Source organism: Periplaneta americana, chromosome 4 (assembly GCF_040183065.1).
Source record: "Periplaneta americana isolate PAMFEO1 chromosome 4, P.americana_PAMFEO1_priV1, whole genome shotgun sequence".
Taxonomy (NCBI): Eukaryota; Metazoa; Arthropoda; class Insecta; order Blattodea; family Blattidae; genus Periplaneta; species Periplaneta americana.
In genome coordinates this window covers 173,427,914-173,451,557 of record NC_091120.1, presented here as the reverse complement: position 1 = coordinate 173,451,557, position 23,644 = coordinate 173,427,914, and the positions used below count along the sequence as shown (strand labels likewise).

Here is a 23,644-nt window from a genome sequence, read left to right as displayed (position 1 = left end):
CATTTCTGGATTCGCCCATACGTGCTACATGCCCTGCCCATCTCAAACATCTGGATTTAATGTTCCTAATTATGTCAGGTGAAGAATACAATGCATGCAGTTCAGTATTGTGTAACTTTCTCCATTCTCCTGTAACTTCATCCCTCTTAGCCCCAAATATTTTCCTAAGCACCTTATTCTCAAACACCCTTAACTGATGCACTGTACCCTTATACTCCCATTTTTTCTCCATTATCTGTCGAATACAAAATATCTGGTCAATAGTTGATCTATTACGCCTAAAACCACACTGATGATCCCCAATAATTTCATCTACATATGGAGCTAATCTTCTCAAAAGAATAGTATATTATACAAGTACAAAGATAAAATCACAATAGGTACAAAACAGATTAATAATACAGTATATTAATTGCCTAATATATTAATCACTAAACATCTAAAACTAGAAACTGAGTAGACCCTACATTTAGAAGTTCTATAGGAAAAACGTTCCCTTGTTAGAAACAGATTTAACTAGAAATGAAATAACAATGTTAAATATTTAAATTGATAGCAATTTGGTTTTGAGTCATCAGAAAAGTGTTGCATTATATAATTTTTCTGTGAGAGTGAGTTTGATTTTATTTTCAGTCTCAGCGATACAATTTACTGTAATGTTCAAATTAATTTTATTATAATTATAATTTATAGTCCAGTTGATTTACTTACATTTTCGAGGAAGTTTGTACAGGATTACTTTAACTTCGTTTTGCACGATTACGTCATTCTGTTAATAAATTGATAACTGATAGAAAAATGTTTGTGATCTAAGACTATTTAAGAAAAGTAAACTAAAACACCTGTTTTACATCTTACATATATGTCCAAATTATAACACTCATAGTCAGTTGAAAGTTTGAATGGAGTACTCTACAAAGATATTCTGTTGGTTTTATATGATTCTGCAAAGCTTCATTAAAAAAAAAACTTCCGATTCCTACATATGCATTCAAGTTTCTTTTCTGACCAGTGATACCAATTCTATGACGATTTCTACCATAGAATACCAGATTTTCGTATTGTACAAAAAGTACCGGATCAGTATTCTACAAGATCACAACTTTATATGTATTGGAAAACTTTTACTCAATAATACACAGGATTTAGTTCATAAAATTATAAACAGTATGGTTCGTACAAGAAAGTGATAGAGTAGGTACATAACAAAATTGATTACTACATTTGAAGAGAATTACTTACGTTGCTAACTTGACTTACCATTTGTTATGATTTGATTAGGTTCAAATGATAATTCTCCATCATTTTCGCCTAAACAAGCGTACAACGTCCGTACTCTTCTGTTGAAGAAAGAAAAGAAAAAAATACATGTACACATTATCAAACTACACACACTCCAAAGTCATGTTTCATATCACTGAAAGATAAACAACATAAAAAAAAACTGGAAATCTTATTTCTTGAATACTTCAAGTAAGTGTACTGTCTATAATGAGAACTTACACAGACATAAAACGCTGTAAAGGGTACTTGTAAAAAAAATATATATATTATCATTTTGTTGACACTCATTCCAAACTATTTCAAGATAAAATAAATTATTATTATTGTCAATATTACTATTACTATTATTATTATTATTATTATTATTATTATTATTATTATTATTATTATTAGTAGTAGAGACCATCTACATTGTATTACAGAGAGATACATTTATAATTTTAGAGCATGTATTTTTTTTTTATCCAATGCCACCAGGTTGTCTTTCGACATTTCTGGTCTTCTTTCCTGGCCGTGGCTTAGTTGTAACCCACTTCTGAGGTTGGGGCGCCTGGAAGGCGGAGTTACATTACCCCGATGATGTGATAGGATGATTATGATAATATGGTGCCAGGAGAGGTCTTAAATCTAAACTTAACCTAAATTCCAGACCATGGACGACACAGGAATAATCCCCTTTAAGGAAAAATTCCTGTGCTCTTACCGGGAATCGAACCCGGGACCTCATGAACTATAGCCATGAGGCTGGTCTTAGAGCATGTATAGATCACATCGAAACACTTTCTCCTGTATAAGTGGAGTCAGTATTATGTGGAAATAGCACGTGACCATCAAGTAATGTCATTCTAATACAATGGTTTGGTACAACATTAGGCAGAGAATTTTTTTTTAACGGAAACTTATTTACAGAACAAACCATTCTATAAAACATGTTAAATAATGTATTCGTAAGTTTCGTTACAAATATTTTTGAATCTTCCATACCAATGAAGATATAGCCTATGTGCATGCACTCGTTCAACAGTAGCATAAAAATGGTTCTGTGTTAAGCAAAAATGTAAAGTGTACTAACTGAAAAATATTCTGCGTTGTAACAAGGACACCAGCACATAGAATATGTCACCCAGTTACAATTGTGTTGGTTTGAATGTTTTATTTTTGTTTCGGATTACAAATGGAGAGTATGGGTCTATGATAAATAATATTATTGAAGGACTCGTGATATATTTTCTCTTCATATGAAGTGACATTCCGAAATTAGTCCCAGATCACAACAAATTTATCGAACGTAAATCAAACTTGTGGTCGCACAGGTCTGTAACTGCTCTCAATATCGAGATATTACAAGTTGCATTGGTTCATAGCCTAACTACTATCAACACATCATTCTGCTGTGGCTTGTAGTGTTATTATAGTAAGCATTTGTAATTCTGCCATTTTTGTTTAACCATGGATTCCAGAATGGGTGACTACATTCAATGCAAAAAAGACTTATTATACTTTCAAAAAGTTAGCCGATATTTTGACAAGATTTCTATTCAGCACTCAAAAATCATTTTGGAAATTATCTAAGGAAGGTAACATGTACTACACTTCAGTGCCTGTATTCAAGCAGAAGTCGATCGTTTTCAACTTTATGTGTGATTTCAGTAAGTTTCAAAATTCTTTATCTTCATATTGAAATAATGTGTAAGCTAAATAAACGATTATAATATATAGTATGCGTGTAGGCTTTACATGGTTACACATTCGCTTGAGCAGAGACCGGAAATAACACTAGTGCTGGTAGCAGCATGTCAGCAATGGCAGTAGACTGACTAATTTCAAATTATAAATGGATCTCTCTGTAAAATAATGATGGTGAGGATATGATTATCAATGGAGGTGAATGGACGATGGCAGGAAAGCATCTCAGTGCACTACAATGCCATTAATGTTGCGTCCTTATTTTAGATTTCAAACATGCGCAGCAGCGATTAAACTATAAATCTTCATATTACGTTTATTTAATATAATTTAACAGTCTGATTGCAACTGGGTTTCACTTGAAAATTGTTCACTACCAAGTACTTACTATTTTTTTAATGACCACAGGGTTGGTGTCAAGTGATTACATTGTAATTTTATTTTATTTCTTATTGTATGTATTTTTAATTATATCGTAGAGATGATATAGCAGGTGATTCTATGATTTTGTTACAAAACTTAGAGATGATAGAGAAGGTCATTATGAGCAACTTTCATATAGGAACCACTGTCAGAATTTCCTTTTTTATATAACTAATGGGGGTACCTGACTATAGAGTCTGCATGGGCCGAAATTCTTAGGTCCGGCACTGCCTGAGCTGAACCAGACCCGAACCTGAGATTAGTTTATAATTATCAACCTAAGCCTGACCCGAAACCCGAAGACTAGGAGATAAAGCAGAGGTCAGAGGCCACAGGGGCCAGGAACAGTTGCGAGAGAGATCACTCCAGTAGAAGCATGAAAAAGAGTAATCTTCCACTCTCTGAAGGTTGGTCTGCTATACAAAAAAAGACGGAATTCTCTGTTAACCATTTTATTTAAAACAACAAAAGCCTGAAGGAATAACGATCGCAAATTGGGTCGCTTTCTCCAGAGCAGAAGAGAATAAAAATTATAAGATGTACTGAAATTTCTAAATATATTTATATAAAACACAGTAAATAAAGAAAAATACATATTAATTATGATTTAGGTATTTTAGTTCTTAAGGTCCATTTTAGTTTTTTTTTTTTTTTTTAAGGTTCAACAGAATTTACATACATGACTTATGACCATGATTCGGAAAAATATCGAAGAAATCATAAGTTTAGAAGTAGGCAAAAAAAGGTAAAAACTAGTGCTGTTGATCGATCAAAATATTTAATCGATAAACTATTTGATTGTAATCGATTAATCGATAGGTTAATCGAGTTGAAATATACTGTAATACACAATTTATTGTTAAATTTAAGTATTAAATGTTGTATGTCTGTATAATATATTGTATCGTTATATTACAAAACAACTATTTTAATTACTTACTAACATATTTATTATGAGACGTATAATTTATTGTGTCAATTTCTCCGGGAATTTTTGAGACAAACATAGACAACAAAAAGTATGAAGACTCACCTAGTTAATACTGCTTCATCCATGATTTTAAACATGTGAGTGCATTCGCATGCTTCGAATTAAGTGCCGCTCTGCGTTTAGTAACAATGTTTCCTGCATCACTAAACACGAAAAAAACTTTTTTTTTGTCAAGCACTTCTCCATGATCGTTCAATTTAAATCCAAACGTTTCACCAAGTATACCTCTCAAATTCTCATATGACATAATGGAGTTTATACTTTTCACAAACCATAGAAAATTGATTTTTTTTTCTTTATCAAACTAAACACACAACCTTCATGTACAAACTGCAACTGGAAAAGTGCAGCGGTCTAAACAGAAGACTGGTCCCTATTGTAATCGAATTACCAGATTTTAGAAAGAGAAGAAGGTATGTACGCTCTCACTTGCACACAGTGTAGATATGGCTATTTTATAAGGGATGAGGGGGACGAATCCCAGAAAAGTATGTATTTCATATGCTACAAGGTGGAAGTTTTCTTGGAAAATCATAAAACTTATAAGGGTTTCGCATTGTTTTTCAACTTTCAATAGAGGTAGAGTAGGTCACTCTCCTCATATCTCCATCTCTTTCTGAAGTGTTTGTGCAAAGATTTTCCCTATGCTACCTGGTTTAGTTAGAAAATAACAGTAATATTGTGCTTTTAAGTAAGCAATTTCCGAGAGAGAAATTTTTAGTATGAGTTTGTATTAACAAAATAATAATTAATATCAACTACAACCGATTAATTTTAATCGACTCGATTATTCGATTAAATATTTTTGATCGATTAATCTTACAACAGAAATTGATCGATTAATCGATTAAATCCCACAACACTAGTAAAAACAAATTCGGTCCCTATTTATGATACACCGACTGAATCAGAAGAGAACCTAGTAGCAAGGATCACACTGACTGTGACATAGTCAGAAACATGCTGGAAAACTTCGAACGGGTTCAACAGTCGATGGCATGACATTGTAATGCCTCTATTGAGGCTGGCTGACAACAGTTTGAACAATTCCTGTAAACATGAATTCTGATATTATACAAGTGAAAACTGTATAAATGGGAAGACATTAATTAAAAGGTTATAATGAAATAAAATCCTCTGATTGAGGTTCTGGCTGATATGTACATCTATTATCAAACAGTACATCTCACTTGGCGATATGTGTCAGAGGGAGAACAATTGTTTATATACATCTGAAGTCTGACTAGTGTAATATGTAGCTAGTCGGCGATGTATGCAATGGAGGTGGAAAGGAACTACACATCCTATCTCATTATCTCCTGGTCTAGTTGTCTCATAAGTGGTGATATCACTTGTGAGGTTCAGACCTATCTTCGGACAGTTGACTAAACAACAACAATGAAATAATGAACATTTTGGGTTATTATTCTAAACGAAACATTCTGGGCATGGATTCTTTTATAAAAGTTGTTCATATTGATCTCCTCTATCATCCCTAAAAGTTGGTAACAAAATCACATAATCGCTCTATATACATACACATGTTTATTTATTTTTATTTATTTATGTTTTTGAAAAAATTATGTGAATTTAATTAAATTACGGTATATTCTAGATTTAAATTAGATTCTGATATAATTATGTAATAAAATATTTGTTGTTATTTATACATAATTACATACTAGGAATCACAATCATATTTACCTGTCCATTCTATACCAATTCCCAGACGTCATTACATGTCTATTTCCAAATAGAAGTAAATTTGTAAAATTAGAATTAATGTTACGTAAAACATTCATGTTTAGTTTTACACTGAAGCTATCTGTAATAGACTGGACGATATGAAATCACATGCTTTACAGCTCCATATATATTAAATGACAAACTTTCTGGAGGTATTTCAGTTCATTTGTAATACCGTACTTTACATTCAACATGAAATTATGTAACAGTCAGAATTAATTAACTACTGTAGATTAAATTAAATGACTGGGGTACAGTGAACATACTGAACAATTTATTTAATTATACTTGTACTGTAAATGAAACTACACACAAACTAGAATACTATACAAATACAATACGTATAATATGAGTCATTAAGAAGTTTGAAAACTCTTAAAATCACTGAAATCTTGTTAAAAGTAAGGTTTACATACAAAAACACCATTTCATTCACAAAATAATGTAAAATGAGATAAAAGCAAATAACATAATTTTGTTTTCAATCATTAACAGCTCTTCTCCAGTCTATGCAAAACATTCAGGAGAAATTCCAATGAAATATTCTCAATTTTGTCAGGACGTTGACGAATTCTCTACTGCATGGTGTGATTTGGATTACAAGTGAAGGTTGAGACAGACATGCTCATTCAGGTCACCGTTATGGCCTCTTCAAATTTTGATGTGGGCGACAAATGGCCAGCAAATTTTGTCTGAAGCCTCTATCTCAGATAAGGATTTTTTTATGTCTTAACTCTGCAACAAAGGGCCTGATTTTTACTTCTGTTATGAAAGAAGCTATGCTATGGTAATGACCTTAAAAATCCATAGTATTGTAACAATAAATCTTCTGTGAATTGAACAGTGATTTTTTTTTCTGTAAACATTATTATTACATTTTCAGAAATTTTAAAAGTGATCTGTAATAATTATATTCATTATAAACATACAACAATGTTCTTCTTTGTAATTCAACAACAGGTGCACTAAATAAATACTCAAATACAGTGTATGTCTAAGTGGTACAAACACAACATACAATAGTACTAATCAAAAAATAATTGGCAAAGGATTTAAGGAAATCCCAATGATTTCGTGAAATGTCCATACTCGAATTCAAGTAATAAACTCAAATATTTACTTTCTTTATATATATATATATATATATATATATATATATATATATATATATAATTTACATAATCATTTATATAATGTTTCATTTTTAAACTTTTTAATTGCATATTGTACTATGATTGCTGATTGCTATCTATTGTATTGATTTTTCTCTATTCCATATATGCATATTTTTAAAATTGTTTTCCGGACCTATATGATCATCTGTTATGACAGACGGATTGTTAATTAATTAAATTATACCCAAAATTTCCAAAACTACTGTATGGATAACTTCAACAAACAAACAAATAAGAGTGCAGCCGGATTGAATTATAATGGCAGGCAGAGTAACTATCTCATGCCTCCATGTTAATTACAGAATCAGTGCACTCATTAAAACCAAATACCCAGCTGCTGAAGCTGTTAGCCCTGTGAACTAGCAATTTATTTATTTCCCCTGTTAAAAATTTAGGTTTTATTATAAGAGAGATGACAATTTTTTTCTATATTCTATGTTCAGCATGCGTAGAGCAGTCTGCATTCCGCATGTATAACAGTACTTTTTAAAATGAGGCACATTAAATGGAGAATGGAGTGAGACAAACAGCGTGGAAACCACAAGGTTTGAAGTTCATCTTACACTTCTATTTTCATGGCACTGCAAGTGATGTCAGAGTAAACTTTTAATGTCAAAATGTTACAATTGTTTTTACCTTGTACTTCGAACATAGACGTTTCACATCAAAATATAAATAAAGTAATGGATATGCAACATTCAAAATATAAGAAGTATCTTAAATAAAGAAATGTACAAATGCCCAACAAACTTCAGCATTATCTTGTTCATATAATTAAATTTGTAATACAAACTACCAAAACTATAAAATAACCATATAGGGAACGTGCAGCATAAACAACACACAGAAGTGTGAAAACAAATCAAATATAAATATATAAAAAAATGTTAGTAATCTTCATCAATAAAATTGTCCCAAATCAAACAAGAATGAAAATAGCAACTGAAAATGGGAGAATATAGTTTAGTCTCACCTGACGCCAGGTGTGGCAGGGCTAGACCTGCCACTGGCTGTCGAGCTAGAAGACTGTGTCACCCTATTGAGTAAAACATAATAATCACGCTGGCTGCCAAATCATTTACTGGGAAATTATAAGCAAGACAGATATTTTCATGTAATTCTTTGGATATTATATTATGTGAAAACAACATTCCTGACGCTATTTTATGTTACATTATTACAGAATCATCACATTTTCCAAAATTGTTACTAAAAACTACATTTTCGCACTTCTCTATACATAGCATTACACTTATATTATTCTGTATATAAAATATGTCTGAAAACAAAATGTGCTGATAATTAAAATTAATGCATGTTGAATCTTTCGTACACTACTTTTAACAATCGATTAAATGGCGATCTTACTCGTGTTAATTATGTAAGCATGTGCGGCTTACAGCTGTTTCGGTGCTACTTGACACCATCCTCAGAGCCTTTTGTATCTCGGCGTCATCTCAACTTCGCTGCCTGTTGTGTGGGTGCGTTCGTGTGATGAAGAGTTGAGTCAAATAGTGTGTGTGTTCTGAAATTGATCTGTGTGTTGAGAATTTGATTAGGGGTGTTTAGTGTGTCTGTATATTTCATATTGTTCTAGTGTGTTGAGTTTTTGGTTGTTGGGTTGTATGTGTAGGATTTCCATGTCTGTATTTATGTTATTGTATGTGTGGTTAGCATTAGTTATGTGTTCGGCATATGTAGATGTATTGTGTCCTCTGGTTATTGCTTTAATGTGTTCTTTGTATCGAGTTTGGAATGATCTGCCTGTCTGTCCAATGTAGAACACACACACTATTTGACTCAACTCTTCATCACACGAATGCACCCACACAACAGGCAGCAAAGTTGAGATGATGCCGAGACACAGAAGGCTCTGAGGATGGTGTCAAGTAGCACCGAAACAGCTGTAAGCCACACATGCTTACATAATTAACAAGAGTAAGATCGCCATTTAATCAATTATTTAAAATTAATGAGTGAAACTGCCTAGAGGAGTGTTTGTACATGCTCAAATAAAAGACTGGATGAATGAAAAGGGATGTAGTTTTGAACAGAAGTCTAAGAGCCCTGGTGAAACCTGTCTTGCTAGTAACGAATCAGTTTCGATGTCACAGAACAGGAGCTGTTAAAAATAAACTCTACAGCTGAAAACTCAGTTAGCTGTAATTTCATGTGGCCTAACAAGCCAGCTTCCACCTTTACATATCTTCATTAACAAACCCTTTAAACTTAAAGGAATTATGAAGGAGAAGTAGAACAGTTGATGCAGTCTTCAGGTTTTGAAGTGACACCAACACGAAGAAGGAAAGAGGCCTAACATTTCGGCAGTTTCTGAATGGATCAAAACTTCATGAAATTGTGAACCTTAGACAGTTGTTAAAGTTATGTTCAATTCTTCAAGTTTTAAATAATTTTCAAACGACAACATAAAAAGGAAGGAAAGAAAACTTCTTTACCAACTATTGTGAGTACTCCCCAGACAGAAAAGAATCCATGTAAGTGAAAAAACCAAGTATCATTGCATTGGTTATGTATGTGATCCAGAAAGATTGGGGGAGGCATCCATTATATATGGGAAAATTCACAAGTATGCATGTTGCTATTATATGAAACCATGATAGTAACACATGTTATACAAATTCGCGTGAAAACAACTAATTATTTAAAATAAAAATTGCGAGAGAGAAAAGAAGGCCGATCTTTCATAAAAGTGATAAACAATAGTGGTATCACTTGTGTATGCGAACTGTTACTATGTGTACAGTCTTAGACATAAAAAATGACCGATCTCCTGTAGTGTGAATTTGTTTAAGTCCACCTTTGGGCAGCACCTGGTTCACATGGCTAGGGAAAGCATGTTTATTTTGCACCTAATTAACCCTTGAATATATGAGCCGTTGAGAGCAGAAGTGGTGTAAGTCGAAAGTGGGTAATGAGGATTAAAGTAAACATTCTGTAAAATACAGCGCAAAGTAGCAATTAATATTCAATTTATTTAAACTATTAGTAGTCAGTGGATAGCACGAAGGACATATTAATTGCTACTTTGCGCTGTATTTTACAGAACTTTCACTTTAAACCTCATTATCCAATTTTGACTTACACCACTTCTGCTCTCAATGGCTCATAGCTTTGTTATAGATTATTTAAACACTTGATCCACAAACAGGCAGAAAAAGCAACAAACAAACAAAACAAAGGAAAAACAGAGCGGAGTCTTGCATAAGAAATTCGTTCATGTGTAAACCTAAGCTCTCACGAAATCAACTATGTCTTCCAAAAGGGATTTAGTGTATGGCAACTGGTCATTTTTTTGTCTAAGATGATACATGAATTTTGCTGACCAACAGCAAAATTAATTGACAACCCTACGTAAAATCATCAAATGTTTTAACTGAAAGGGGCAGAAGCGCCCACAAGTTTTCATCTCAGTTAAAAAAAAAAAAAAAAAAAAAGTAGACACCAATGGTACTAATTTTTAAGAGTAACATTATGAGCTGATTATCTCCTCCCCCTCTCCCAGAAATATAGTAATGAAATCAACGTACATGAAAAATATACAGTCATGAACATAATACATTTAAAAAAATTTACATGATATGTTAAAAAACAAAAGAAAATCTGACTGCTCAGCAGAGGTAGTTGCCCTTATCGGCCCCACACTTCGGAAATTCCTGCAGAGGGTGAGATATTTTACATGCGTTCGTGTTCTTCCACCCCCTCCCCTCCCCAAAAATTCAAGATATCTCAAGAATTTGAATTTGTAGATACACTCACTGCAAACATTGTCGTCGATGTTGAGTGTAGTGATGATTTATGATACACAATAGCTAATTAGAATGTTTATTCGACTGTTCACCTGGTAGTTGTAACAGTTCGCTTGAAAGTGAGTAACCAAGAAGGTGCTATGTCGAGTAACTCGACCAAGAACTAATATGCAAAAATACTAAATGCTTTTGGTGATGTTTTGAGGGAGGAGGGGGTGTAGTAATTTTGGATGCACAACACCCATTTATTAAAATATTAGCAAATAGAAAAGTATATTATTCCATTATAATGAAGATACAATTCATGCAACCCAAACGTCAGTTAATATTATTAGCAATACAAATCTTCTTTGTCTTCAGTAACATTAAGAAAATCCTATATCTTTTTTAGATTACAATAATTTGTATTTAATGTTACTATAAAAATAAAATTACTTACAAAGCATCATGAGTCCTGTAACTAGTTGCATAATGGAGCCCAAGGATATTGCCTGCAAAAAACAAAACACACGCATTACAATCTGAACAGTTGTAAGTTAAAATGGATTCAGATATAATATACAGATTATAATACTGCAGAAATGTAGCACTTTCAATCTGAACTGTCATCAGTTAAAATGGATTCAGATATAATATACAGATTATAATACTGCAGGAATGTAACACTTTCATTTTGAGCAAATTCGTTGTAAACAGAGAAAAATGTATCAAATTTAAGAGTATGAACCACTGAGTTTTCTTTTTCCACATTTTTTCTGTATATCTAGCCAATTATTTTCTGTGCTATCAGTCGCATATAAATATGTTTAACGTTTTTATTTTCAGAATTTTTGCTGATTTTTTTTTAAATTACTGTTTAACTGCTCCATCTATTTAGTAGAATGCGTTTAAGTCTAAAGGAAGCAGCAAAACAGTACAATGTGGTCTGTTGTTGTGAAGAGAATCCAAGCCTCCCCCCCCCCCCTTCTCATACTGCATCATGTCGCATGAGTATTTCTGACAAAATAAATATTATTCAATGCCTCTTTAAAATTCCAACTAAAATGAATTATGGTACATGGAGAATTAAATATAACAGTGAACTGAATGAGCCGATAAAGAATAGGAACAGAATAAATTATATAAAATCACTAAGATTAGGATGGTTTGGTCACATAAATAGAACGGAGAATAATAGACTGGTCAAACAAATATGCAAATGGAAACCAATAGTTAACAGAAAGCACGGTAGACCAAAAAATAGATGGGAGGATGATGTCCTGAATGATTTGAAATTGATGAAGGTGGAAAACTGGACAAAGATAGCTGGAAGCCGTAAGGAATGGAAGAAAGTTGAGAAGGCCAAAACTTTCACCTGAGAGTTGAGCCTGAAGAAGAAGAAGAAGAAGAAGAAGAAGAAGAAGAAGAAGAAGAAGAAGGAGAAGAAGAAGAAGCAGGAGGAAGAGAAGAGAAGAGAAGAGAAGAGAAGAGAAGAGAAGAGAAGAGAAGAGAAGAGAAGAGAAGAGAAGAGAAGAGAAGAGAAGAGAAGAGAAGAGAAGAGAAGAGGCCTCTTTAAAATGGCGCGAATATTAAGGATATTGCTGTAGAGTTTAAGGTAATATATATTTATTTATTATTGTATTTTATAGATAGGCCTATATTCTAAGAAATAAAATTAATTTGTGTTAACGTTGTGTCAGATTCACTTTTTATAATGAGAGGAGAGGAGAGGAGAGGAGAGGAGAGGAGAGGAGACGAGACGAGACGAGACGAGACGAGACGAGACGAGACGAGACGAGACGAGACGAGACGAGACGAGACGAGACGAGAGGAGAGGAGAGGAGAGGAGAGGAGAGGAGAGGAGAGGAGAGGAGAGCAGAGCAGAGCAGAGCAGAGGAGAGGAGAGGAGAGGAAGCCTCTTTAAAATGGCGCGAATATTAAGGATATTGCTGTAGAGTTTAAGGTAATATATATTTATTTATTATTGTATTTTATAGATAGATAGGCCTATATTCTAAGAAATGAAATTAATTTGTGTTAACGTTGTGTCAGATTCACTTTTTATAATGAGAAGAGAGGAGAGGAGAGGAGAGGAGAGGAGAGGAGAGGAGAGGAGAGGAGAGGAGAGGAGAGGAGAGGAGAGGAGAGGAGAGGAGAGGAGAGGAGAGGAGAGGAGAGGAGAGGAGAAGAGAAGAGAAGAGAAGATGAAGCCTCTTTAAAATGGCGCGAATATTAAGGATATTGCTGTAGAGTTTAAGGTAATATATATTTATTTATTATTGTATTTTATAGATAGATAGGCCTATATTCTAGGGAATAAAATTAGTGTTAACGTTGTCAGATTCACTTTTTATAATGAATTAACAATTTTAAATACCTATTCCCATATGATCTAGTTTTTTACTGTCCATAATATTCCTCGACTTTCATGCTCTACTTAAACATGATGCTTGCCGATTGCAGGGGACTTGCTCCGCATGTTATATCTAAGTAGGTACACATTGACATTCTCCTATATCGATGGAGCATGTACTACATACCATATTATTAATACATTCTATTTAAAGAAAACTGCAAACAGAAGACAGAACCTCTGGAAGCGAGCCACTGAAGAGGGGAAGGTCTGATCTGATGTATTGTGCAACTGAAGAAGATGATTTAAAGAAAATTTTTCGCTTTAGGTCTAAGTGTCGAGACAATAATTCATACAACGAAATGAAGCATTAGAAGTTTTCATTTCAGTATAAATTATTTTATTTTAGTTTTTTAATATTCTTGTTTCCATATTTTTTAAAATGTATTATTGCATTTAATCTGAGTATCCCTTTATGAATATAAACCAAAATAAATCCAATGCTACACTCCAATCTCACATGGATGCTGAACATGTATACGAAGTTTTACACAGTTTTATTACTGCAGCTTCAAGCTCTGGTAGAGAGGAAGAGAAGACTTGATAGCCTTATCTCTACCAGGTTAAATAAATAAATACTAATGAGATATCTTACAAAAAAATGAATAGAAGTAAAAGTGCTCCTTCAGTAGTAACTGCAGACAGCACCTCTCCATATTTAAATGTACAAAAGTGTGCAGTTCTTTTAAAGATCGTATGAAACTTGGTGGCGAATTTTAAATATAAATACGATAAGATTTTGATCGAAATTATGTTGTGCGTCAGTTAATTAAATAATATTTTACAGGTTTTTCAATGAATTTTGTGGTGTTAAGCACCACAGTGTATGCTTGCAGCACATAAATGACTGAGACACTAAATTCTCAATAATCCTTAAAATGAACCCATCAAGTGTTCCCTCTTACTCGCCATAGTCACCCCCTTTTCTTTCGCAACCCAAGTTGACGCAATACAGTTGCGGCTGTTTTTTTTTTTTTTTTTTTACCTTGGAGATTTAATTTCAGTGAATTTTTATGGCAGGCAGAGTAACTATCTCATGCCCCCATGTTTTAAATTGCTACCAGTGCACTTCATTTGAACCAGGTGCCCAGCTTCGAAGCTGTTAGCCCTGTGAACTTTTCTTTCAAGCAAGTTTAGTTTCACCTCTTTCCAGACACTCCCATTACCCCTAACGTCTTATAGCTCCCGTCCTAGCTCCGTCACATCTTCAACTAGTCTCAATTAGAGTCATAGGAACATATATTTCAATATTCAAGATATTTTAATGACACTCCCGTTTCCCCTGCCTACGACCCAGTGGAGGAACTAATTATTGAAATAAATATCTGTATCTGTAATCAGAGTGTTTCCTTTCAACATAGCAATATCATCCCCCCACACATACACTTCGGCCTATCTTGTCTTGTCACTCCCGTTTCCCCTCTCAACACCTGCGACTATAGCATTCAGCAGAGGGATATCAGTGAAGACTGGTGCACGACAATTGCCAAACATCATTCCATCATTACCCTCCCAATAAGTTTCGGCCCATCTTGTTCCGTCACTCCTGTTTCCCCTCTCAACACCTGCGACTACAGCATTCAGCAGAGGGACGTCAGCAGAGACCGGCACACGACAATTACTTTTCTCGTGGTGCCACAGTCGTGCTTACAAGTATTCAACATGTACCAACTTCTCAACAAAGAACAAATTTTAAAATGTGAAAGGAGTGAAAACATATCTCTTACCTCTTTTGCTTTTTTGAGGAGAAATAGGAGCATAATTATTATGGTTATTGAAGTCTCTTACAGGCAGGGAAGACACTGATTCATTGGAACTGCTCGTGCCACTATTAGCCTGATCTGTCCGCTCAGAATTGGCTGCAAGATGAAAACATCACGCTGTTAACTCGAATCATGTTTTCATGAAAGTGTACTAAATTTTAACTTTAAAACTATTAAATGAAAATAAATATCAAAGGTCCTTCAATAACTGTCTATTTTTTTTTTTAAACTAATGCATAATACAAAAGATTATATTAGGTTACATACGTAAAATACATATGCGACTAGCCCTTTCGCTATTAAGATAGCATCTTCAGGTCTGGCTTGCACATTATTAAGCTTTTCACATAAAGACATATTATGGAAAAGTAACATAATGAAATATAATAAGGTACACGACATGAGAGAATTACAATATTAAAATAACAGTGCAAAAAAGCAAAGTAAAAAATGACTTGAAAACAAGTGAATATTTGTAATAATTCAAACCTCTATAAGGTGTAGACATTAAAATCATAAAAAGTATGCCTTGAGATAAAAGACTGCAAAACATATGTGCAGCTTATAAAATGTAACAAAGACAGTTAAAAGAGTAAAAAATTAAACATATTATTTGCATCAGTCATCAGCACGTAGTGAAATCTGCAAAAATCAATAAGAAAAGTTTTAATAAAGGAACCTATGCGGATCAAAAAGATAATGAAACGATAAACCACTTACGAGATATCTGAAGTAGTGGGAAGAGGCGATGTTGTCTTGCCAGTTACGTGGTGGTGACTGGTGCAATGACATACAGTATAAAAGAAACACGTCATGACGCAAGTGGAAGGGGTAGATGTTGCAGCGAGAAGAGTTCCCATTGGCCAATTTGAATAAAGGGTTATTAGAATTGGGTAATTGTTCATTAAGTAACGAAATGCTATTAATAAGTGATTTGGCTATGTAAAATTCTTCTGCAACTAAATTAATGTTTCCGTTATTGATGGGTTTTAAAATCTGTAAAGCGTCAGACATTCTTTGAAGTTCATGATTACTCTCAATCAAATGGGATGCGAATTTAGATCTGTTACGATTATGCAGTGGCGTAGCATGAAATTTTGAGCAGGGGAAGCTAACTCAAGTTGTCTTTCATGTACATATGAGAAAACGTATTACAAAAATATAGTCTTAAAATAAATAGTAGTCAATGTCAAGTCAGCAGTCCGAAGATTGGTTGGAACCTCGTAACACCAATGAGGCATGACCTCAAATGGTACGTAGTAAAATATGATTTCATGGTTTACACATATTCTCTAACAAATAGACATGTCATTTGTTTTTTAAATCGCACTTTTGTTCGTAAGTCAGTCTTGATAATAGAATTGTCCTAAAAATTCAAGTAAATCGGTGTCAGGAACTGTTATTTCACTCATTATTTATATATCAGCCACAATGCACACTAACACTTCAACTGAACAAACCCTCACGAAAGGGATAACTCGGAAACTTTCAATGTAAAAGCTAGCTTCTTCCATGCCTTGCGACAAGGGTAGTTTAATTAGAAAGGGATGGAGAATCTGCGGGATGGGTTACACAGAAGAATGAGTGAAAGAAACCAGTCTGCTTGGAAGCTGGTGTGTGCAGGCTTCTTGTTTACTGCTGCATCACAAATCATCCTGAGCTGCCGGATCACAATATTTAACGCATAAATATAAACTCTATTAAAATTAATATATAATTTTGTTCATAAACTGCAGGTTTATTATGAAATTATTATTATTAACTGGGGAAGCTGAGCTTTTTAGCTTACATTGACGCTACGCCACTGCGATTATGAGGGAAATCTGCTGTATGTTCTGAATATCTAGTCTTAAAGTTCCTTTGAGTTTAAAACTTTTACATAAATTATATTGCAAAACATTATAAATTACATTATAGAGAGAGTTAAGTGAATGATGGGAAGCAAAACTGAAACAATCACCTCAGAATTACGAGTTTTCTGTGCTCTTACAATAACATTAAACTGTAGCACTCACCCATATTTCCATAGAGAAAAGCGTTTTTATGTTGTATGTGATGCTGCGGACTATACCGGTGCTGCTGCTGCGAACCAAGAGCCGACAGGTTGCTGTCTGAGTACGCCCCCATGCTGCCTTGAGGACCTCCTCTTATAGCCATCCCACCCACCATCTTGTTCGGAGGTAAATGCTGCGGTTGTTGCTGCTGTCCTGTATTATTCATGTGGTCCACTCTAGCCATGACATAACCCACATTGTTACCGTCCCGTTGGTCACGCACGTTGTGCAGACTGGAGCTAAGGCTTACTGGAATAGGCCCATCGTAGGACTTGATGACAGCCTATTTTGAAAAATGAGACTGATATAACACACATCGCTGTTCTAGGCAATGAAAACATTTCTTTTTTGTTATTGTTATTTAATTCTGAGTAAAACTACTTATATACGATCATATTTTCGTCAAATTTAACACTTTACAAGACTTTTCAACACTTGCCAATACTTCACAAGCTTTATTGTAAAATCACTTACAATACTTACAAACATTTTGTCTTGAAAGTAAATAAGAACATGTTCTAATCGATCAAAGACTTGAAAATTCTGATCAAGAGAGAGGTGCTGGTGGCTGTCACACACTGGTTCTGATCCCAGACGGCAGACTTCTATGACACAGGGATACAAAAGTTGATCCCACGGTATGACAAATGTCTCAATTACGGTAGGGAATATGTTGAAAAATAGCTCAACAATTGCTGTATCTGTTCCAATAAATCTTTCCAAGAAATTGTGTCTTATTTCTGTAAACGGTCTCAGGGAAACTTACTTTCTGGACGGCTCTCGTGTTTAGGGAAAAATTTTTTGTTTTCCGAGAAAAGTATTCATTTGCGACTAATACAGTATTAGAATGTTTTGTTCTACTCTATTCAAGAAATAAAGCTGTTAAAATCTGCACAATTACAGATATAACAAGCTAGGAAGCTGCCTGGAGAGGGGAGGTAGTACAGCGAACGAAGGGGGCCCACCTACGCTCCAATACCTATGTATAGTCACATTATCTGAAAAGTTGACCTCTTGACAATGTATTCAAGGTGCATCTTCCCTAAAATATATCGAGCAGTATTTTAATACACAAAAATTCGTTTAAATTGCAAAAGGTATATTCATTAGTATAATACATGATATTGATCTAAATTTTCCAACATTCTTCTATTTATGTGTGCCCAAAGTGTAGATTATAGTGCTGTCATTAAATTTTAATTTTTCACTGTAAATGGAGGAAAACAATCACTTATTTATCTGCACAATACGAACAAACAATTAAAGGAAGAGACAACTGAGTTTCTATTTAGTAATTCCAAAGGGATCTCCTTTACTCCCGATAAATCTCCATCTGAATCACTGCTTACTTCTTTTTCTCCTTCTCCTCCTCCTCCTTCTTCTTCTTATTCTCCAGACTCCTCCCCTAAATTAATAATGCAATAAATTGTCCACAGCTTCTTCTATTAGAAGAATCTGCCTCACATATTCCTCTTCATATTTCATGGATTTTTCACACCTCTTCTTCCAAGATTCTTCTGTGATTTCATTAATTTTTTTTTTCTTGTCAGTGCTGTGTCGTCATCCATTTTGAATGTAGTGTTGTTTGCAGCAATCCTAGTTAACGTCATCTTAGAAACTCCTATTGCTGCTGTCACTCTTTCCCGCACCTTCATAATATCCATGAGAAATATCCCGGCTTCCCTTTCTTTTTTCACGAATTCCATCATATTATATATATATATATATATATATATATATATATATATATATATATATATATATATATATATATCACCTTGCGAGTTTGACTTTGAAGAACTTTGCCCGATAATGTACTACTCGTCATAATAGAAGCAATACTTCTATCACAAACGACAGCCACACATAGACATGTTCTTACACAGAAAACAGCCTTCGCAACTTTTATTAGAACTGAGCTGTACAGTTCTAGTCCACAGTACACAGCAGTAGGCGGACAGTGGTAGGGGAGATGTGCTCTATGCACGTGCGCAAATGAGGCAGCTTGCTAGTTTGAGGCATCTGTACTTCCACTCTGTATATATTCTCTTAATATGCATGGATTGCTCTTGTAAACCCTGTCATAAATGTTTCAATAATAAAAATCACAATGACCGTGGTGACTAACAATTTTACCTTCAAATTGTTTTCACTTCTCCTATACAAGCACGTACTTGGACGTACTTGGGGTTACCATTATTAAAAAAAAAGTAAATAGGAAATATAGAATAACTCTTCTCGGGTTCTCAGCCAGGTGAGCCAAGCTTTCGTCGGCTAACTCTGCCATCTGTTTCAACAGAGACGGGGGTCTACAGCTGAGTACAGCATGGAAACTGCCATCAATACGCTTAGACCACCAGCACACGGCAGACAGTCGGGACCAGCAACTAGCTCCTGATTGGCTACCGCTTCCACCAACCAGAATGCGCCTGGTGGTCGGGACTAGGAACTAGCTGCTGATTGGCCCACAGCGGGAAGCCCCACCATTGCATATATACCAGCTAGACATGGTCCCACATCACTTCATTCCCTGAAGAAGACGGCAGAAGTAGCTGTCGAAAGCTTGGAAGCTAATCTCCAACTCACCTGGCTGAGAACCCGAGAAGAGTTATTCTACATCAAACACCGGGAAAGCCTCAAGTCATACAATAAGAAATAGATTCTTAAGTAAATTAACACATATAGTTCAAATAGGTTACACAAATGATACACACACTTGCAACAGAGCACAGTTCAGTGGCCTCTCAAGATCGATTATAAACAGACTGAACATAAATGAGTTCTAAATGCCAGGCTCTACTGATCAGCATTCTCGGTAGTATAGCTCAACCTGAATATGCAGGAATGCTGAGTGCAGGACAATAAAGAAATAACATCTTATATTACGTTGTTCTAACAAATACAAGAAATTATGAATGTGAATACATACATGCTGAATAGGCTGGCCACCAGGAGGATAGGGGTTGAATTTCTGTTGTGGACGTGCATGTGAAGGCGGTGATGGAGTCGTCTGCTGCACGTGGTTCTGTACTGGAGGACTGCTCATAGATGGGGAAGCACGAGGCTCAGGCCTTGATGGGTCAACTTGTTCCGGTGAAGTTTTAAAGATCTAAAAAATTAAAACAATAATATATGATGCAATACAATTGAAGACCATTAATAACTGAAGTATTTTCATCTATACAGAACACTCACCTTTTCGTAGTTCTCAATCAGAATCTCCACCACAACATTACAAAACTTTATGTCCATTATAGCAGCAACAGTCTCTTCCTCTGGTCGGAGCAATGTAGGACCAAAACAAACTCCCAGATTGCTCACTGTCATGAGGTTCTTATCACTCTTTGCAGCAACACTGTTAAAAAGGCAATATGCACTATACAGTAACCTTACAACAACCATGCCTCATGTCATTACTAAGAGTCCGGATTTTTATGTAATAATGGTCAAGGTAGCTTTTAATAGAAAAAGGAGCATCCTCTACGGACCTCTGGAAAAAGAACAAAGGAAGAGACTAGTGAAGTGCTTTGTGTGGCATTGTATGGAGGCAGAAACATGGACATTACGACAAAGTGAAAAGAAGCAAATAGAAGCATTTGAAATGTGGATATGGAGAAGGATGGAACGTGTGAAATGGACAGACAGAATAAGAAATGAACCTGTGTTGGAAAGAGTGGATGAAGAAAGAATGATGCAGAAATTGATCAGAAAGAGGAAAAGGAATTGGCTGGGTCACTGGTTGAGAAGAAAGTTCCTTCTGAAGGATGCACTGGAAGGAATGGTGAACGGGAGAAGAGTTCGGGGTAGAAGAAGATATCAGATGATAGACGACATTAAGATATATGGATCATATAAGGAACCAAAGAGGAAAGCAGAAAATAGGAAAGATTGGAGAAAGCTGGGTTTGCAGTGAAAGGCAGAATATTATGAATGAATGAATGAATTGGCCCTAAAATATGTACATAAATATGTAACTGTAAACCTCAAAATATGTACTAAATATGGTATATCACAAATGCACAGGGAATTAAAAATAAATTATTGTTATTTATTTAAGAAAAATAGTTTTATTTTAACTAAATAAGATTAATGTCACAGAAATTACACATTTATAAATGACACTATATAGTTTTCGAAGCAATTTTAAAGTTAATCAAGGCATGAAGCACAATGTGCTACAAGATATTCCTCCATATTTTCAGGAGTTGAAGTTCCGTCTGTGATTGGACAGTATGTTCTTATACACTGAAAACAATCTCTCAACATCGCATGAGGTTACTGATACATATTTAAACAAATGGATGTGGCTGACAGCAATGTCTTCTGGAGTGTTCCGCATTTACCAATAAGATCTGGATAACAGTACATAAAGTGACGTAACCCCAATTTCTTTCAAGGACTGCTTCCAATTTTTTCACGAAACTGAATGCTGAAATATGTATTCCATTATGTACGGACAATATTGAGTTTAAATTCTATAAATACTGTACTTTCGTTTCGTTAACTTTCACAGTTAGGCCCTATGCCATTATTTGAATCTGCATCTAAAATGTGGGACATAGTAACTTACCTAAAGACAAATGCTGTAAAACAAAATGGCGCACCATTAGCCGGAAGGCTAAGTGTTGACTTTCCATGCTGGAGAACCAGATTCGAAACCTAATAGGTTTAAGTGAAATTTATGGTGGACAAAGACAGTGCTTGATAGTACATTTTTGCAGGGCACTTCCATTTTCTCTACCACTAATCCAATAATAATATATAATAAATAATAATAATAATATCATCTGGTACTATGCAGATTGCCTCCCATGTATGGTAGCAAAAATGATCTACAATAAGGCACATCACTCTTACAACGCGACACTGAGGTAAATATAGTCAAATCGAGTAACCACCTTAAGGAGGAAGAAAAAAGTAAAATAAAAAAGAAAAAGCACTACACATAATATTTATGTAGTATCAGTAGAGTTATATATCAGTAAAACATTATCTCTACATTGTACTTGCTTATAATGAGTTCTAATAAAAATAAAGCAACAATTCTTATTAACTTACTTTTGTAAATGTTTGATAATAATATCCAACATATCACGATTTTGTTGTGGAAGCCTGTGAACAAGAGTATGTACATCGTTCACCCTCAGTGCTCTGGTTTCTTGTTCTGAAAATAAACAATTTAAAAATTAATTCTATATCTGCACTGATGAAAGAAAAAACACGACTGTCACACTCCATGTAATTGAGAAATACTGTTGCCACTATTTATTGACTAGCTACACCATTAATCCCACTTGTCTTTTCAAAATCTACCAACTCTGCTCTAACATGCACATGTTCAGAAGATTACACAAAGAGTTTATAATTAAATAGACTAACAACAAATGTATAACTCTCTGTCACCCAACTAATAAATATGACTAGTGCAACCTATATATACTTATGCTTATGGCTTTAAGGAACCTGGAGGTTCATTGCCGCCCTCACATAAGTTCGTCATCGGTCCCTATCCTCAGCAAGATTAATCCAGTTCCTACTATCATATCCCACCTTTCTCAAATCCATTTTAATATTATCCTCCCATCTACGTCTCGGCTTCCACAAAGGTCTTATTCCCTCCGGTCTCTCAACTAACATTCTATATGCAGTTCTGGATTTGACCATACACGCTACATGCTTTGCACATCTCAAACGTCTGAAGTTAATGTTTCTAATTATGTTAGGTGAAGAATAAAATGCAGGCAGTTCTGCATTGTGTAACTTTCTCCGTTCTCCTGTAACTTCATCCCTCTTAGCCCCAAATATTTTCCTAAGAATCTTATTCTCAAACACTCTTATTCTCTGTTCCTCTCTCAAAGTGAGAGTCCAAGTTTCACAACCATAAAGAACAACCGGTAATATAATTGTTTTATAAATTCTAACTTTCAGATTTTTCGACAGCAGACTGGACGATAAAAGCTTCTCAATCGAATAATAACACGCATTTCTCATATATATTATTTTAATGTACCGAAGTACATATGATATTTCCATGCAGATATTCTGCGTCATCACACGATTAAAGAGTAATGGAATGGAGAAAAATTCTCTCCGGCGCCGGGATTTGAACCCGGGTTTTCAGCTCTACGTGCTGATGCTTTATCCACTAAGCCACACCGGATACAACCCCGGCGCCGGATAGAATCGTCTCAGATTAAGCTCCAACTCTTGGGTTCCCTCTAGCGGCTGCCCTCTGCACTACGTCATAGATGTCTATGAACGTAGGACCGAAGTCCACACATGTGCTGAGGTGCACTCGTTATGAGTGACTAGTTGGCCGGGATCCGACGGAATAAGCGCCGTCTTAAATCACGAAGTGATTTA

The 23,644-nt window shown here is 34.8% G+C and overlaps 1 protein-coding gene across 5 annotated transcripts in view; it reads right to left on the bottom strand.

Moving 5' to 3' along the window:
- Graf (GTPase regulator associated with FAK) overlaps window positions 1-23,644 on the bottom strand; it is a 432,476-nt gene that overhangs the window by 23,013 nt on the left and 385,819 nt on the right. For 4 of the 5 annotated variants that reach the window (XM_069824366.1, XM_069824368.1, XM_069824367.1 and 1 more), the window contains 8 exons: window positions 22,340-22,445; window positions 20,477-20,636; window positions 20,211-20,390; window positions 17,243-17,564; window positions 15,192-15,323; window positions 11,512-11,563; window positions 8,279-8,341; window positions 1,261-1,340 (listed from right to left, as the gene is read on the bottom strand). In XM_069824366.1, coding sequence (XP_069680467.1) covers window positions 1,261-1,340; window positions 8,279-8,341; window positions 11,512-11,563; window positions 15,192-15,323; window positions 17,243-17,564; window positions 20,211-20,390; window positions 20,477-20,636; window positions 22,340-22,445 — 1,095 coding nt within the window. The remainder of the gene's footprint in view (window positions 1-1,260; window positions 1,341-8,278; window positions 8,342-11,511; window positions 11,564-15,191; window positions 15,324-17,242; window positions 17,565-20,210; window positions 20,391-20,476; window positions 20,637-22,339; window positions 22,446-23,644) is intronic. The other variant, XM_069824369.1, reaches the window with a different exon arrangement.